A 19,587-nucleotide genomic window follows, 5' to 3' on the forward strand; every position below is an offset into this window, starting at 1 on the left:
TTCATACATACACATATGTATACAAGTACACAGAGGGATCTCAAAGGATTGTGTTTGAGGCCAAACAAGAAAACATCATGGTTTTGATTAGAATTGATTACATGAGCCTTTACAGTAAGTATCATTTATCTAATTCCTTAAACATCTCTTTAACACTTTGAACACCAACAAACTCCATAGCATTATTATGCTTATGGAGAGCCAGGAATAGAGTTTTTCCAAACTTGCTATGACTCACAGTCATCATAGAGTCAGGAAATTAGGACTTTGATTTCTAGCTCTTTGCCAAAGCCCAGACCTTCTCTGGTATGCTGTAATCAGCTGCAAAGTCTGTTCCAGGGATATCTGGCATGCAGCTAAAGCCGCAGCTGGCCACTTGCTGGGCATTTCTGCCTGCACTCCTGTGCTACCTCTACACCTTGCACAGTTTGAAAGCAGGCTTAATTACACAATGACACACTGTTATTAACTTATACAAACAACAAAAAGCAGCACCTTGAAGTGACAAATTCAAAAGATTAGAAAATGTTGCAACTAAGAATGCAGATTTAAATCGGTCCTTAAATACATGAACAATATGTAATTTTAATCTCAGGGCATCTTACTCTGTCCCATTCATTTTTGGATGCTTGTCTGCCATCACTGTGAAAAAGCAGCTATCTTTTTGGGAGCACTGATTTTTTCTTTTTTTTTGCTTGTCTCTTTTTTCCTTATGTCTGTGGTAAAGGCCTCGTTTGCTGCAAGGTAATTCAATGTTTAGAAAATGGTGCACAGAGCTCCACTATGGACTATTGCTGTAGCGTTCCTCCCTTGAACACCTGGGTGCCTCACAGTCCATGCATTTTGGGTCCCTTTCCTGTTAGCAGGAGCAATTTATTTAAAAATGTGTTTTATGTGGAGAGTCAAAAAGTAGGTGCTGAATACAGGTCGGTGCCAGTCACATTCTCTCAGCTCCTCACCCAGTGGCTTCCCTGCACTCATCATCCCCTCATGTTTCTAACTTTTACAGCCTCAGGTTTATTCCTTGTAACAGAACTAATCCTACTCTCTTTTAATTTCAAATGGTTCCCTCTTGTCCTGTCACTACAGGCTCTAGTAAAAAGTCTCTCTCCACATTTTCCGTCCTCTTTTATATATTGAAAGACAAAAGGGTCTTCCCGGAGCCTTCTTTTCTTCAGGCTGAACAACCCCACCTCTTTCAGTGTGTCTCCATAGCCAGCGCTCTGATCATTGCCCTGGCCCTGCTATGGACTCACCCCAACAGGTCCATGTCCTTTCTGTGCTGGGGACCCCCAAGCTGGATGCAGCACTCTCAGCACTCTAGGTGGGGTCTCAGCAGAGCATTGCACAGCGGCAGAATCCCCCCTTTCACCCTGCTGGCCATGCTGCTTTTGATGCAGCCCAGGATATGATTTGCTTTCCAGGCTCCAAGAGCACACTGGCAGTTCAAATCCACTTTTTTATGCACCATTTTTTATCCCCCCTGTCCTCCACAAGGCTGCTCTCGATCCTTTCACCACCCAGTTTCTACTGATACTGGTGATTGTCTCAACCCAGGAGCAGGACCTTGCACTTGGCCTTGTTTGAACTGTATGAGGTTCACATTGACCCACTCCTTAGGCCTGGAGACCCTGACAGGTGGCTGGGGATGGAATCCCTTCCCTCAAGCATTCCAGCTTGGTGTCATCAACAAACATGCCAAAGTCCTGCAACACTGCATGCACAGGGAGAAAAAAAAGCCACAGCCCAGTGACTGACAGTTTCTTGAAACTTTTGTGCCTTGAATTTGTTTCCTTCCCTGAAAAGAGATTATTAGGAACTAATTGTGAAGAGGTAATAAACAGTGCTGTTTCCTCAACTCACCTTCACAGACGGAAGTAGAGGAGAGGGGAAAATCCCAGAAATTTCAGAGGAACTAAGGCAGGAAAGAAGAAGCTTTCCTACCTGTAGGGGTGAAGGACAAGCCAAATACCATCAGAGCAATCCAAACCACCCTGCTTTCCAAGTGCAGCAACACCATGCTTGATGGCCTCTAGAAGACATGAAAGTCTTGACTGTGTGAGCTGGACAGGTGTAATACAAGAGCTGAGATTTTCTAGCAGACACATGTGACTAAGGCCACAACAGGCTGTCGTCCCCAGCTGCCATTGCAGGTGGTCCTTTTTCCAGAGCAGATCAGCCTTCCCACTTTCAGCTGGAGATGGCTGTGCCTGACTGTTACCTCTGAGCAATGACTGCCAGTTCGTACAGGACAATTAATCCACATTTCGGCCAGTAAACAAAGGCAGGGCAAATGGCTCCTGTCAGCCCTACCATTTCTTTGAGCCTTTCCCTGCTGCTTGCCCTGTGCATACACGTGTGTGTGCATTGCGTGCATGCAGCCTTCAAAGTCAGCACTGATGAACACAAGCTCAGCTGTTTCTCTGACACAGCCCCTGACAGCCCAAAGGACTGCACACAGCCATCACCCTCAGTCCCTCTTTGCTAAGGGGGATCCTCAGGGTGTATCCAGCTTGCCCTCTGTGACCACCACAGCTCCTCACCTGCTGTGAAGGAAACAGGGATGGTGAAGGCCAAACCTGCCCTTCTCCAAGAGGCTGTCCTGTGGGCACACAGTACTGCATCTCTCAACCTCAAAGCCTTGGGTACAGCAAGAAGCCTTCTGGCACACCAAGCCTTTTCTGAACCTTCACAAAGAGGATTAAAATGGCCACCAGCCCTGGAGGTGCAAGGAAATGGATGCAGGTTGCAGGGTGAACTGGAGCTGCCTAGTAGGAGAAAAGCCCCTCTGCAGAGTCAGGTTACTAGTGAAAGGACTTGGACTGAGTAGCTCATTCATCTCAGAGATACCTGTGAGACTCTTAGCCCCTTTGGATTTAAACCATCAATTTACACCAATCTGCTTCAATGTGTGAGCAAACAGCTTTAGCCAGTCAGAGAGAAAAGCCTCCAGCTGAGCCCCCCAGCATTAGCTACCCACAGAGGGACACCCCCCCATTCTCTGATAAAAACAATCTGTCTTTGAAAGAACATGTGTCTCCAAGCCCTAATCTTGAGGAGGAAACAAAGGGCATAAGATACTTCAGCTGAGAAAGATAGAAAAAAAGAAAGAAAGTAGAGAGGAGGAAAGAGGAAGGGAATTCTCCCCCCCGATCCTGCATCCCAACACTGAGTAAACCACCATGAAAATTTCGTCATGCTGGGGTGTGCACCTCTGAGCACCCATTTTCCTAGATGTGTCCTTTAGTCAAACAAATTGGTAAATTAGTTCAGTTTGAGATAAATCTTGTCTAAAAGAGAGCAAATCAACATCCAAGGACACAGGTCTCTTGTTCCAATACGAAAGGCAAAAGTGGGGGGGGTGCGGAGGACAAAGAGGAGAGAGGATGTTTACTCTTCCAAATAAGATTAACATAACCTTTACATTTCCCAAATTATTCATGTATCTGGAACTGAAATCTGGTGCTGCTGGAAAATCTGCATGTATTAGGGCACTTCCATCCTGCTGCAGAGCAGCTGTAAGGGGGAAGGTTCTTTGTACCCATCCACAGAATGGAAATTTTCAGGTAAGCAGAAACAAGAAGCTCTCCTATTTTCTTAATGACAACAGAAAATTAAAATATTCCCAGACTATAATACATTTTATCCCAATTTAAGCTTTCTCCATGAATCCTCCAGAGAAGAATTTGAGTGTATCCAAAGTGAGGAAACAACTAGGGAGACAAACCAATTGTGCAACAGCAGAAACTGAATTTGAGGCTTAGCGTTAAGAAAAGTCGGGATCTCAGTTTACATGGGAAACTGCTTTAAACTGATGAGAATAAATACAGGGAGTAGAGCACTAAAGGACAGTTTGAATGGAATTTTTCTTTCATAATCCATGTATTTTACTCCTAGTGCAGACTTACCTTCATTAAAGTTGCTCTTCTGGTAGTCTTCCACCACAACTTACATTCACTGTAGAGTTAAGCAAAGCTACATCAGACCTTCAGTAACTCAGATCCCTCAACCACATTTGCCGAACTTGGACACCACCTTTTCTTTTTCAAGACTCAAGTAAGTTATTGAAGGGCATTATGAGAATGTCATACAGCTGTGACATTCGTTGTTACTCTTCTCCTTCAAATCATCCATCTCCCAGAAATCGTGGTGGCTCAGTGTATTGCAGCAGCTTAATGCCAGCACAGCATAAAAACTGTCACAGATGCTCAGCATCACCCGTCATAAATAAAAGATGAGACCCCTTGCAAGGTCCACCAGTTGTCAAGGCATTTGATGTAATTGGTTCAGGCGTGTGACAGTGCAAAACGGGCAAGTCACAGGATGCCCTTCATTACTGCAAATGGTCTATTGATTTCCAGGGGTGCCTTTCAAACACAGACCTGCACCTGCTGCTGGGCTCCCCAAAACTCTCAGAAGGGCTCAAGCCTGGGAAATGCCTGCATGTGTTTTACAGGTAATTAGTTTTTCAGAAGGATTTAGAAAGGCTCATGAAACAGATGCAAAAAGGGTGTTTTCCTTGCTTCAGAGTGCAAAAATAATTCCCCAATAAGATGGCCCCATCACAGAGTCATTAAGGTTGGAAAAGACTTCTAAGTTCAAGTTCAGCTGTTAACCCAGCACTGCTGTGTTCATTTCTAAACCATGCCCTCAAGTGCCCACAGCCAAATCTTTTGAGCACTTCCAGGGATGGTGATGCCACCACTTCCTGGGCAGCCTGTTTCAATGCCTGAACACTCTTACAGTGAAGAAATTTTTCTAAACCTCCCTGAGTCCAACCTGAGGGCATTATCTCCCATTTTCTTACTTAGGAGGAGAGGCTGACTCCCACCTGGCTACACCCTCCTTTCATGCAGTTGCAGAGAGCTCCCGAGCCTCCTTTTCTCCTGAGCAACCTAAACAAAGCAGCTCCCTCAGCTGCTTATCATCGGAGTTGTGCTCCAGACCTTCACCAGCTCCGCTGCCCTTCTCTGGACAAGCTTCAGCACCTGCGCAACTTGAAGGGGATTCGGATTTTTAGACTGTTAAGAATCAGCTCTGATGTTGAAGATTTGGCAGTTTATTGGTCCAAGTAAGTAACACATGCTGGAATCAAGATGTCATTGCACATAGTTTGCTAAGACTACGTGAGATCTTGCTAAGACCTCGTTTTACCTGGCAGCACTGCAGATGCTCTCCTGAGCAGTAGCAGGTGTGGCTTCCCTGGCTCCTTCAGCCCTCACATCCTTGTTTGGACTCACAGCAAATATTTCTAACACTCAGGGGACTTCTGAGAGCCCTCAGTCTGTGCGAAGCAGACTCCTGCTATATCAGTGTTGCTGCCTTCCTGCCTTCCTTGCTTATCTGAAGAAAGGGCCTCTGGTGCTCCTGCATGGCTCGCACGATGGGGTGGGAGCACAGGGATGCGGGATGCAGCCGTTCCACCGCCAAGGAGGAAGATGCAGCAACGCTGGTCCTATCCCGCGGTAACACGAGGGGGAGCCCTTGCAGCTCCCTATTAATACGGACAGCAGGAATACGCCTTTCCACACCCCAAATACAAAGGCTCTGTTTCTTATCAGGAAAAAACAGGAGGCCTGAAAGCCATCTCTGATCATCTTCACAAGGACATTGCTCCTGGCTCAAATAAGTGCAAGCCACAGACTACTGGGAGTGGAGAAGGTCACTTTCTGTGAATCCCCTTTCTTACACGTTCCTATTTCTGACAGTGCAGGATGGTCTGGGGAAATCCTTTCCCATGTTCTTATCTCCAAAGCATTCAAAAAAATGCCAGGGAATGACTCAGCTGATACCTGAGCTGATTCTGAACAGCAAAACAACAAATTCTGAGAATTGTGGTCAAATTTTGCCCAACAGAAATGAGAGAACAGAAAAATCTCTTTACCCCTTGTTAAATGAAACTGCCATAGGTGACTTGCCAAAGCTTGCTTTTAGGGAGATTTGCTGCTTTCAGGACAGCTTTGGCCACTTTAAAAAGATACAGCAGTTTTTGCTCTTCTTTGCCACCCAACTGTAAATACATTCGAGCAGAGTACTTCTCTATGCATTCTACGCATTATTCTGTGCACTGTATGTCATGATATATTCTCTAATATCAGGACCAAGATAAGTACTAACTGCAAGTGCACCTACTACAAGGTTTTTTTTCCACAAAATGCTGGTGTCTCTCTCCTTAAGAGGGATTAAAATGAAAAAGCATCTTACAAGTCACAGACTTCTGCTACACCAGTCTCTCTTCATAGTTCTGCATCCCAATTTCCTTTAAAGCATTCGACAGCATACATTTAATTAGCAAAACAATCCCATCTGTTCCACGAGTCAATACTGACAACTTTACGGTTAAAACACATTTATTTCTCTTGGTGCAGCTGTGCTGAATCTGACAAGGGGAGAAGGGCCTGCTGTGCTTGTTCAGAGCATTTTGTCTGGTGCCCAGGCTCTCATCACAGGGCTTGCTGGCACTGGGAGCTCCTAGAGGCCTCCAGAGCCCCATTCCTGCCCACTGATGGCCCCTGGGATGCCCCTAAGTTACCTACCTAAACACAAACCTCCAAAAACAATTCTACAGAACTATTGGTAGAAGATTCCTTTTCTGTTTCCTTAAGTTTTAATGAGAGACACAGAAGAACAAGCTCAAACAAAAACACCAAACACACACCAGAGGCCATGATGAGCAGCTGGACATTGGAATTGAGACCCTAATGGGCAGCAGGGCAAAAAGAGCCAACTGAGCTTCATCCACCAGCAAGAACTGCTTTCCAGCATTGGGACTTGCATATTTCATCTTCTTCCCCCAAAGCCTGACGTGCAGGAATCCACACTCTGATTGTAAATCAGGCACCCTGAATCTCCTAGAGCAGAAAGCCTCAGGGGACCACCTGCTCCTGGGTCTCCCTATGAGGGAGAAGACTAGTCCTGCCTGTCCCAGGTCTCTGTCACACTGCAGTTATTATACATCAGCTTCCTCGTGCCGTCATGCTTCTGATGAGCTCTTGCAATTTAAGTGTCTCCTTTTAGCTTGCAATATTAAAAAAATATGGAAAAAGATGAGATAGCGTCTGCCTCATTCAGATCCTGCCTCAGTCTCAACCTAGAGGGCAAGCTTAGCTCATGGCATGAGATAAAAGGTAGGACGAGGTATCCAAGTCAACCGCAGGTGAATCCAAACTTGTCAGCCTGAGAAAGGATGATCTAAAGGATGAACTGTTGACCTCAACAGGAATGGAAATACAAATAAAACAGTCCGGATAAAAGCAGGGACCAGTCATTTAAACCAGGGATTTGGAGCAAACAAGGAACTTTTTCCACACTGATGTCCTAGATAAATGGTATACTGATTCTGCCCTGGGGCTGAGGTTAATCTGTTTAATATTGGGGGTTTTCCACCCCCACCTTTTGATTGAAATAGTTGCAAAGAGTTACTTTCTCTCAGGCAGCAGACAAATTTTAACTTTCACCTTTCCACAGAAGCAGTAGTCTGGTCAGGCAGGGCATTTGAACACTTAGAGCATCAGTGTAAGGACAGCAAAATGCAAGCAATCAAGAGGAAACAGATTGGTTCATGCAGCCCCCCATGAAACCCTCAGTGCAAGCACGCAAGTAACAAATCCGTAAGACAAAGCAATTACAGCAACAATAGCAGACGTTAGCTCCAAACAAGTCAACGGAACGAACAAAGCAGGGCAGTAAAGCAGGTTAACAGAGAAAAGTAAACATAGAGCCATTTAACAGACGCCACGACAGTCCTGGTTCCAGCTGAGCCCAAAAGGTATTTTTACCACCTTTTCGCCATGTAGCTCCCTCCTGCAGCCAAAGCTCTGAGGGACCTGACCCAACATGACACTCTCAGCACTGCTGAGAACTGTGTGGCTTGAGTGCCTTCTCCTCTTAGAAAAAGCGCATCTCTCCACTAAGGGCTGCCAGTGTCCAGGGAAATCAGGCAGATCAGGCTGAAGGTACTGTTCTGTTCACTCCTTTGGATCCTACTGCTCTGCTTGAATTGATTCAAGCCCTCCTGCCCCCCAGACCAGCACACCCTTCACGGGGTTATCCCAACCACCCCACTCAAGCACACATTTGCAAGCCCAGACCTGCAAGGCTGCACCCCAGAGGCACCATCCATGACTAGTGCAGAGATGCAGAAATTCTCTTCAGAGCCAAGTGTGACATTTGATTAACACTCAGCCCCACACAAATGCGTTTCCAAAGTAACAAAGTTATGCTTAAAAAATAAATATACACAAATTACTGGAAAATTATGTGAATGAGTTGTAAACACAAGGGCTGGTGATGAAGCCAAGCTTGCTACAAAGAGATTACTTGAAGCAAGACATAGGGCACTACAGCAGCAGCACATTCTGTAGCTGTGAGGGAGACAACCCACATGGATGGAGCAGTATATTCCAAGGCCAGGAAGCCAGAGGAAGGCGATGCCACCATAGCACTGGTTACCATCATGGAGATGGTGGTGCCACACACTGAATGCACAGGCAGGATGCCAACAGGCTATTCTGGCACAACAAAATGTGTTGCATTAGAGCACTGTGGGCAGAAAGCAAGAAAAAATCTTTTATGGCTTTTAACAAAAGACTCACATCTACAAGCAAAGAAGCCACTCAGTTACTTCTCGATAGTACAACTTTCAGTTTAAAATTATCTTCCAGGAAACAATGTAAATATGTTCATTTCTCTGCTATGAGCCATCTATCTCCTCCTATTCATGCATTTCTGCTTGTCTCAGATATAACTATCAGCAAGTTTCAAAGGACATGTTGATTATAAAGGTAATGGCATTCTACATTTTCCATGGCTGAAAGCCACCTTCTTTTTATCTCCCAACCATCGTCCCTGCTACAGCTGTCAAGTTCTGCAAACAAATCCACACCTGAGTCAGATAGCTCCCAGTATGTCAAAACGGTGCAAAATACAGTGTGAACATAATCCAAAATTCATGTGCAGTATTAGTGCACATAGATGCAATGAGTGATGTTAGCTTCAGCCCTCATGTGGTAGGAACACACTAACCCCCTTTTGTGAAAGGGGACAGTAGCGTCCAGAAAAAATCATGAGTTGCAGACACTGTACCTTGTTTTTCAAGTCCCAGTTTAAAGCCAGGACAAAATACCTTTTCCCCTTGTTTAGAAATAAATGCTATTTACAAATATGCAGCAAGCCATCCAACCTACCAATCTAGCCTGACACGTGACACAAAGCCCAGCAGAGGGAGGAAGTCGCCCCCATCAATCCTTCACATTATGACTTGCTAAGACAAGTCACAGCCATCTTTTTCAAGGCAGAGCAAAAATCCAGAGGTACAGTTCCTCCACCCAAATCCCGTCACTGCTGCCACAGAAGCCCTGACTCCAGGATGCTGCTGCTAACTTGACAGAAGGCACCAGCTGAAAGGGGCAGCCTTCAGTTGTGTCCGTTTTGACCATCTACGCTTCAAAGTAAGGCTGTAAGGAGGGAAACCACAGCATCACCTATATAAACAGTGAATGCCACAGGGGCTGGCAAGATCTTGGGAGTCCCTCCTTCAAATGGAAGGAAGGGAAAGTCTTTACAGAGCCTAAGTGCATACCCTCCTATGCACATGAGACAAGGAGAGTTATCAGTTGTCAGCACTGAGCCAAAAGTTCAGCTCACATGAAATGGTTCCCCTTCCAACCCTATTCTGCCTTCTGCTCCTCTCTCTGGGGTACCCCATGTACAGCACAGCAGAGACACCTTAGCACAGAGACCACAGGCAGCAGCAGCAAGGTTACTCCTCAACCAGCAGCAGGAAAATAAAGGTAGTATCCTTGCTAGTTACACCTTCAGCCTCAAGCAGCATTGGAACAGAAGGAAAAAATGTTTTCCAAGGACAATGAATCAATTCAGCAAAATCTGAAATACACAAACTGTTTACCAAAGAGCACCTAAGAGTTACTGAGCAATAAACCATAAACCTTTTTTGTTTAAATACATTATTTAATGAGTTTTCTTTAAGAAAGAGATCTTGAAGTTCAAATTACAATGAAGTACAATATTCTAGATCTACAGTAGACAGTGCTATAAACATTTATCAAACCAAGTATTTTAATGTTTGTTCCTCTGTTGTTATTGTTATTAAAGAAAAATAGCTAAAAATCTTCTGTTAACAGCAATCCCGTTCTCACTTAGCTATTTCACCCTAGAACAGAAAAAGGACAACAGCCTGTCACCACAGTCCTCTTCCCAAATATGCCAAATAACAAGAAGGAACAAGACACTGTCATGACTGCACACTAATTCAGCTTTTCAAGAGTGAGAAGTAAAATGGAGCAGTTGGCTAGGGGCAATACTGAGAAAGGAGATTGTTCCTTTCCCACAGGAATCACAAAAAGATGGCCCATTGCTAGCAAAGTCTGATTGCCATCGAACTCATATTCATGCAGCACACTGGAGCAAATTTACATAGGTAGTTTTAAATTCACTTTTTTGCCTTCTCCTCATATTTCCCCTCAGTATCCAATGCCTTCCTTCTACCTTTTGTTATCCCTTCATTATTTCTACCTTCAGTCACTCAGTCCCAGTGGGACAGAGCCAGAGCACACCGCTCCTCTTCAGTCTCTGGCATTGTCAATACTGTGGCAAAGGGCAAATCAATAGTGCTGAATTAGTACTGAGAAAGAAAAAAAGGAAGAGGTCAATTCCTCAGAGAGTTGGTTTGTATCTTTTAAAGGCCACTTTGTACAACCTTTGAATTCTGAAAATACAAGTGAGCTTCAGCAGTTAGTGTAAAAATGTGATTGAGCTGAAAAAGTTTCAACATTTCTTGGATTAACTGAGCAGCACGCTGAGGAACCACAGCAAGCTGCTGTTTGAGAGCTGCTGCTCAGCTGGTCAGACAAAAGCAGACATCAGGTGTAAATTTCATATTTATTATAACAAAAATTATGACATGTTCATTTGTGCATTCGGCTTTAATATAACTCTTGGTATGTAAATGTTCTACAGCAAATGAGCTCTATACAATCATGCTGGTTGTGGCAGCAGTAAGGAACACAAACAAAACGTGTCTGTAAAAGTAAGGAAAGAAAGAGACCGGAGGAAAAAGTGAGTTTCTTTGAACAGTCTACACCACCTGGGCTCTAGCTAACTTGTACGCAGCCACACAGTCCATTACGCTTAATGACCATGGCCCAAAGAGTCGCTTAAGAAAAAAAGTCAGTTTTTCAGGTTGTGTCCTTAATGCCAAGGCTACAAAACAGTAAGCATCACTATACAACACTGAGCTATTTACAGGAATTTCCCAATCAACTGTTCTCTCAGAGAAAATTAGTGAATCTCAGTGACTTAAGTCACCTGAAAGAGTAAAGCAACTCCTAGGAGTTAGTCTCCATATTCTACAAATGTCTATCATTTTCAAGACCAAAAAAAGCCTTTTCTCTCAAAGAAATACAGTATTACAATATTACTTAAATCATTTAGCACTGGCTACTGCCCTGCTTTTCAAACAAAACAAACAAGCCATTTTAAAAAATATTACATCATCATCTGTTTCTCAGCAATATATTAAACCTTTTTATTTTTTTTTGTTTGTTTGTTTTCCTGTTTTTACACTTGATATGTTAAGGGAGGGTTAACTATTTTAAACTTTACCAGTCAAGCGTCTCTAGAAGAAAGTCAATGAATATTAAACCTAACAAACTGAAAAGCTGCAGTTATCTGTAGTGGCAGGATAAGGAAAAGGAAGTATATAAAGGAAAAGGATAAGGAAAACCCCTGCTGTAATGCAAGCCCACTGGGTCTCACAGTCAAGTCTCCTTATTTGTTAGTTTATTTCTGAGCAGTAAATAGAGGGGGTCATAGTGGTGTGTCATAATAGTCTGCCAGGTGGTCCATCGGATACTGCCTCTGCTGCTGCTGCTGTTGCTGCTGCTGCTGTTGCTGTTCCTGGTGCTGCTTCATAATCTCCTTGACTTCTTCTTCGAGCTCTGGTGGGATGATGAACTGGTCATCAGGATCAGGTTGTGCTGGAGCAGCAAAGTAGCCCCCAGTTTTTCTGAGCGGCGCATCCGTTGCAACTTCAATTAAGTTATGGCTCCTCTCGTGTGGTGCCACAGAGCCGTTGCCCCGCCGCCGTCCTATTGTGCCTGTGGCAGAATATTCAGCTTTCCTGGGAAGGCTGGGCTCATCTTCATTGGCACTGATGACGATCCCTTCGTCACTGGTTTCCACTGGCACTTGGAGACGCTGCTTCTCCTTGGCTCGGCTGCAGTGGATGTCCACCTCCACCTCCACGCGGCTGCCGTTGGTGAACACCCCCTCGATGGGCTCCTCATCGTCGCTGTCCAGGCCGTTGTCGGAGAAGGCGCTGGAGAAGGTTGCACTGGAGAGCTGCCGCTGGAAGGAGTTGGACAGGCAGACGGGGTGCAGCATGCAGCGCTGCTCCCCTGGGTACGCCGGGCTGCTCTCATTCATGGCCACCTGGGGAGGCTCATCCGAGGCTGTGGACCCCACCTCGCTGCTCATTTCCGAGGTGGAGATCTCGCTGCTGATTTCCGAAGCCATGCCGCTGCTCGAAGACGGCATCCCGAGCGCGTCTGTGGGCCTGTCCTTGATGACCACGTTGACAGACTGGGGGAAGATGCCTGGGCTGGGGGGCGGGACCCCATTGAGCTCACAGCAGCAGAAGCTGTCCTCCGTCACATTGAGCTGAACCACGACAGCGCTGATGCTGTCATTGCAGCCGTAACTCTGGGCCAAAGTGCAAAGCTTCTTGGCGGCCGCCAGCGCATCAGGCACATTTCTAACAGCTTCAACTGCTTCATCCATGGAGAGGCTGTCCCACAGCCCCTTGCTCCCCAGAATGAAGAACTCATCTTGTGGAGTTAAGGTGATGGACTGGACGTGAGGACGTGGCACAACACTCGGGTGAAGGAAGGTGTACCCCAAGATTCTTGTTGAATCTGTCACGCCGTTCACTTTGCCATCCTGAAATTAGAAAGGACAGGAAATTGGCAACAAGACAGACAAGGATATACAGTACCTGCCTCTCCTTGTATTCTACTGATGGCTGTTTTTGCAGGACCCCCAACACTGCCATTCACAGACAAGGAGACAGACAAGCAAAGTGAATTGCAAGGAGGTGACAGAGCTGCGATTAGAGCACAGCCAGGGCTGGTTTGCAATCCTGCACTTCGCCTCCTACACCCAACTGATTTGTCATCGGCACCACCTATGCACAGACCAACAAAGCAGAAGGCTGCAACAAAGAGCCATCTATTCTGCTCCTGCAGCTGCAAGAGCCAACTGGACAAATCTTTTACCAGTGAGTCAGACTTATCCCTCCTCCACCCACGGTATCTGGCTTTAGACAAGAGCAAAGCAACACACATTGGATATAGGGGCAGGTCATTCAGTTACAAGTCTTCTCTTGCAGCCGCAACACTTGTAGGTTTCATCTTGGCTCATCACTTTAGAAACCAAGGTTCATTTAAAAAAAACCTTTTAAATTAAGCATGCAAGTCAAATGTAGCAGAGAGCAAGTCTGCATTTCTCAGTCAGCTGAGTTGTAGTGAAATGTTTTACACGCCCCAATTACTTACTACATTTCCACTTAGATATGACATTTCGAAAGGGAGGAGGAGTAGTATCTGAAGGGATAACATCAGTAAAAAAGGACGCATTTGAGAAAAGAATCCCATGCACGTCCAAATCCCAGAATCCTGTCCTGGTTAGAATCCAAGCTGTCAGAATAAGCAGAGCAAGTGTCTGAAACGACAAGTCTGGCTATCTGTCAGCCTGCTGGGGATAGCTGCACCCTGCTAATTGTATATTCAAGAAGAACAGCAAAGGTGAGGATTTACACTCTTTGGGTCCAGCTAATAAATGTAGGGGTTATTCTAAAGCAGATAACCACAGAAAAGTGAACCAAGACTAAAAAAGCTTCCTCTTTAAAAATCACTCAGAAGAAAAAAAGCACCCACATGTCAGCTTGTTAACTTTCCCATTAGAAGACTGTCAGCAGTGATAAGCCATCAGTGTGCATGAAATCAGTGAATCATCTGAAGATTCAGCCCAAAAATTTCCCTTTTCCTCTACAGAGCCACAGAATAAGCATGCCTTCATGATGCACACTATGTTGGAGTGATTCCCTTTCAACGTGTCACGTTTGAGATCCCAGCCCTCACCTTTCCCAGGTAAGGTCAACAGGCAGGTGACTTACTCCACACACACATGCCCACCCTGCTCTCAGGCACACAGCAGGGAGGTTTTCCCCACCATTAAGAGGATTCAATGTTTATCTATTCTTCTGCATGTATCACACAAGGCAAAGCAGAACTGACAGCAGTGGCTTCAAGCTTCTAAGAAAGGAACAGATAGTTTTGTCCTCTCTCATGGTTCAGCTGAGCACAGAGTGAGTTTTCCTTTTGGGCAAGGGCTCTCTTCAAGAGCAGCCTGTCAAAGGGCAGTTCTGGGAACATAGCTCAGACAGCAAAGTCAGTCTGCCAGGAGCAAGGAGTCTCCTAAGGGAAGGACGGCATTGCTCCAAGTGCTCTGCCCTCTCATCCTTTTTAATTGGAAAAGCTCTCCATGACAGTTCCAACACAGCAATTCCTCTGCCATTAGAAGGAGAGTATCTGCTTTCCTGTTTCAATGCAACATGCTCACAGCTGCTCACTCTTGAAAGCTAATCAAAATCCAGCATGGCAATGGAATGGAAAAGCAACTTGACTGCATGGTATTAATCACCTTGAAAGAAAAAGTGTAGCTGAGGAACCCACACCATGAACACCACCTCCTAGAGGTAATGATATCAACATGCAATTTCATGCACTGCTGTGCAAATGCTCTTCAAAGAAGCTGCAAGTTGCAGCAGTCCCCAGCTGTTCTCTAACCTCTGTGATAATGGCCTTATGCTGCTTAATCCTTTTCAGCTCTTCTTCACAGCTCATCACGTAACACCTGGACAAAGGCAGAGGTTTCCCGTTCCGGCAGAGAACAGTTTGGCACTTCCCCACGTTTGCTGAGGTTAGCGTGAAGCATCCACCAGGGTCCATGGGATCATGTTTTATATGGCAAAGGACAGCAGAGCCTCCAAGTTTCTGTCCAGCTGTTCCAAGTTTCCTGGAATTTAAACAAAACAGTGATTGTTCTTTAACTGGAAAACAAGTATTAGGGGCACTATGGAGAAACAGCCACTGTTCCACAAGCAGAAGCATTTGGGGCACTGGCTCTATTGGATCACTGGGACACAAACAGAAGTTGCACTGAACACTGTCACACTACAGCAGCAGCACTGCAGGGATCCCACGTGCAACTCCTAGGCAGGGAGTTATTTTCACATATGCAGATACTCAAATATGCTCAATTTTAGAAAAAAAAAATCTTTGCATTTGTAAGAGTTCCACAGTTGTCTTTGCATCTAATAGATATTTGTTTTAAAGGTCAGATAGAACTTTGGCTTCTGAAGCTATGGAACTAATAAAAATAATTATTCTGACTGTAAAAAATCTCTACTTTTGAACAAAAACAGAAGGTAGAGGTTCACTTTTTTGTGATATCTTCAGGGTAATGTTCTTGCAAGTTATCAAATTATGACAAAAAAAATCACAATGGCTGTGAATTCCACTGTAAGAAGGTACAGTTTTCATTTATGCTGTCAGCTACTAACCTGTTAAAAAAGTTCTTAGAAATGTTTAAGCCTGCTTTTTCAGCAGAAGCCAGCAAAAAAGAAAAAAAGGAAGTTTTCAGAAGCCTGTCATTAAAACGTAAAATAATTTCAATATTAGACTGAAAAAACACCCATCCTTCCCAGTAACTTGTTTATCAGGATCTTAATCCTACAGTAATTAGAAAGCTAATTACTAATATTTATGTTAAGGCTAGGTATAGCTAATGAGAACTTTAGATTCAAAATCCTGAGGACAGAATAGGCAACTAAATTTGCAACCAAGCATCACTGTGCTTTTTACTTTATTTTTTACAAACACACACTAGGAGTGCTGCATAGCATCTGAAAGCATCAGTGAATGGCTAAATGCAACTGGAATGAATATTTTTTCTGGTTCTCCAAAAAAGTGGTTCACTGATTTTGAATTGAGACTGAAACAGAAAGAAAAAAAAAAAAAAAAAGAGGAGTTTGTTGTAGGAATGCCACATTCCTCGTAAATTGCATTAGCAGCAAACAAAAACACTTAATAAGTACTTTCAGTACTCAAGTTTGTTAGTATTTTTGAATATTTTCAGTATATGGCAACCACCTTCTGAGTTAGCAGTCTGAGGCACTGTTACAAGCAATTATGAGAAGGAAGTGTTTTCTCCCCTGTGTTTGTAAGATTCAGTGCCACCCTACTGCTTCCCTATCTTTCCCAATACAACAACTTTAGAATTTTTCCTTTCTAAGGGTGCAGAAATTCAACAATAAGCAATGCTACTTTTATTTTGATCCATTTACTCAGTCTCTAAACTGCTTATTTGCTTTGTCCTGTTTCCCTGACCTCTTCACTCTCCTCTGTTCAACTCCCTTCCTACTCCTCCTTCACCCAGTGTCTCCATAGGCACATTTTCTTCTGTCCAGAACAGCACACACAGTTTCCAAACCACTACACAGAAGTACTATTACACTCACAGCTATCGTATCACAAGCTCTCTGGATGGGTCCTGCTCAAATAATAGTCAAAGGCCAAAGGGATTTCTAAGAAGTCACACTATGTGTTTTAAATATTTGTGTACCCTTAAATAACCTGAATTGGTACATTGGCAGAAACAGAAAGGATGAGTTCAGGCTTGGCAGGCAGTTGTAGCAAGGAAGTTTAAAAAGATGATCAAGACATTCATACCACTGACTTGGTTATAGCCAATTGTAAACCTTGGGACTTGGAGAAGATACCAAAAAGGAATAAACCTCCACCTACCACTCAGTCATGAGCATTTTAGTAACTTGGCAAGTGAGTTGGGATTTTTTGTTTGGTTGGAGAGGTGTTGGGGTTTTTCTCCCCACACCTGAAAGGAACTGAGGCAATATTCACAAAACAAGCAATAAAAGGAAACACTGTAGCCAGATACCAAGGCTTTCCCCCACTCCTCACATTTCTTTTGAAGCAAGAGCAGGTGCTTGACCCCGAAGCAAAGAAACTGCGCTGTAAGCATAGACAAGGTAAAAAAAGCTTCAGATCCAAGACTGACCTCTGCATAACAATGAAAGTGTTGATCATGTATTCCTCCTCATTCTTTGTTTTCTGCAGCTCTTCTGCCAGGATGTCACTCATTGTGCACTGCAGCAGATAGGGCACTTCCACATTGCGGTCCCCATCGAACACACCATAAAGGGCCTCCCGGTTGTCACAGAAGTTGTTGGCCGAAAGTGCTGCCACACACAGCCTAGGGAAAAAACAAAGCAGGAAAACATCAGGGGATTTATCCCTCTACTAGTTTCTCAACTTGTCATTTGGACCGGAGAGATGCAGCCTGGTCTGAGCGCCAGCTTTAACCACCTCTGGTCATAGGTGTTTCAGGACTGCTTTCTGAGCTGTGGGGACAAGCCAGCCCCATCAGTAGTGCTATGACATGGAGAGAACTACACTGGAAGTTCAAGCCAAGCCCTAAGGATTATTCCTCCTTTTCAGCATGTGAGCAAGTCCCTTATTTGTAAAAATGGGAGGCAAAGTATCTCTGAAACAACACCAATTTAAACTGCATTTGCTGCTCCAAAAGCCATCCTCGGGATCTAGCATGCTGATTACCAAGTGTGTGTTATATCATTAAGAGTTAGGAAAGGCTTGCTGGCACTTGCTACAGAAACCTAGGTAGCAGAAGATTTCTCAAAAGGTATTTGAAGAACAAAAAAAGGTTCATCACATTGCCAGCAACACAGACTAGCAGACTCTTGGTACATTACTTGTCAAGTGCTGCCTTAGTCACAGAAGCACCACACACTACAAATATTCAGAGTTTTGGCCATTCTGTCTCTTCTTTAGTATTTCTGATTTGCTTGGTAAACATCCTTTGGTTGAAGATAAAGAAGCTGAACAAAGAGGAAAATGTTTTTAAACACTCAGATCTTTTGCAAGTAGCAGAGTCTTGCATAGGCCAAATGTGTCGGCTACCCTTGTATCTTAGCAACTTCCCTAACAAAGACCCACGGGGAGAGCCAGGCTCGGTACACAAATGGAGAGACGTGGCTTGGCCTCTGCGAGCCCTAAGACGTCCCCAGAACTTGCACTGAGGAAAGGATCTCTCTCTCTCTCTGTCTCTCACACACAACCGAGGGCCGTGCCAGGCCGTACTTGTTCTTCACGCCGGAGGCCTCTGTGTAGCCGTGACTCCACACTGCCGGCGCTCCCGACGCGTCGCCGGCCGAGGGCTGGTCGATCTTGAAGCACCGGATATTGCTGCAAGGAGAAAGCAAAGGGGAGAGGATGCAATGCGTGGATTTGCTGATGTGATCCAACTTAAAATGCGAAAAGAACACTCTTTTTACTCTCCCAGTTCTTAGTAACACATTTTTATAGTAGAAAATGAAGCGGGACATCCAAAGTGGTTACCTTTTTGTGCCTGTATACAACCAACAATAACTGAGCCTCTACAAGGGTGTCAGCTGCACTACTTTGCATAGCTGGCCTGTATTTCCCTACCTTCACTCCTGAGCTATTTGGGTCAAACTAGGCCCTATAGGAATACAAAGTGAATTTGCCACTAGTTTGATGAAAACCAGTACAGCAAAGTTACTTTTTCAACTTATAAATCTCTCCCCCAGCCATTTTAACAAGTTTCTGTGCTCTTTTCATTGTACTCAAATGAAGTCTCCTGTATGACCTGCAGAATTCCCTAAATGGAAAAAAAATAATTGTTTAGAAACAACCATGTGTAGTAACAGCCTTCATGAAAACACCCACAAAACAGAAATCAGCTCCATCCTGATCCTGCACCAAACTGCAAGAGCCAGCCTGTGGCCCTGACAGCAGGAATAGCCCTTCTGCATTCCCCAATTGTGCAGTCCAATTTTCACACAGGCCCTTGATCCTCTACCCTCCAATTTACTACCAACATAGCCTTTAGCCTGAATTTCAAGTATCTCCTGGAGCATAGTAAAGACTTAAAAAGGGCCCAGCCCTCTCTGTTTATACTCTTCTCTTCACAGCCCTGCTTTGCTGGCGAGAGATGACCTACCCCCTGCTCCCTCCTGCTCTCTTCCAAAGGCAGGAAAAGCGAGCTCCCCACATGCTGCAGATACTTCAAAGACACCCAAACCTTTCATGAACCAAATGAAACATAAAAGGACACAAGCAGAAAGGTCTAACTGTTCACTCTGAGCATTCATTTTTCCTCTAAATCCCCACCTTACCTGAACACACAGGGAAGTCTTTTCTGCATTGCAAAGCCTTCCTCAAATAACCTAAAGTACTGTCACATCCAGTTTGATTTCTTTTTACATTAATAGCCAGGATGTACATCAGTGAGGGCAGACTAAAAGCCAAAAAATTACATAAATAATGTTGGAACCACTTGTGTTTTAAATTCGTGGTTTTGCAGCCTCTGTGTGATAAATAGGAGGAAAACATCTTGCCACGACTATTAAAAAAGTTTAACTAACCCTAAATCAAACTGGAAACCTGGATC

At 44.4% G+C, this 19,587-nt stretch overlaps 1 protein-coding gene across 1 annotated transcript in view; it reads right to left on the bottom strand.

Moving 5' to 3' along the window:
- Window positions 1-10,880: 10,880 nt before the first annotated feature.
- PHLPP1 (PH domain and leucine rich repeat protein phosphatase 1) overlaps window positions 10,881-19,587 on the bottom strand; it is a 134,657-nt gene continuing 125,950 nt past the window's right edge. Inside the window, exons 14-17 of the mRNA XM_014872427.2 lie at window positions 18,255-18,359; window positions 17,155-17,349; window positions 14,865-15,093; window positions 10,881-12,957 (exon numbers count right to left, since the gene is read on the bottom strand). Of these exons, the coding sequence (XP_014727913.2) occupies window positions 11,827-12,957; window positions 14,865-15,093; window positions 17,155-17,349; window positions 18,255-18,359 (1,660 nt within the window). The 3' untranslated portion in view covers window positions 10,881-11,826. The remainder of the gene's footprint in view (window positions 12,958-14,864; window positions 15,094-17,154; window positions 17,350-18,254; window positions 18,360-19,587) is intronic.

This window comes from Sturnus vulgaris, chromosome 1 (assembly GCF_052056855.1).
Source record: "Sturnus vulgaris isolate bStuVul1 chromosome 1, bStuVul1.hap1, whole genome shotgun sequence".
Classification (NCBI taxonomy): Eukaryota; Metazoa; Chordata; class Aves; order Passeriformes; family Sturnidae; genus Sturnus; species Sturnus vulgaris.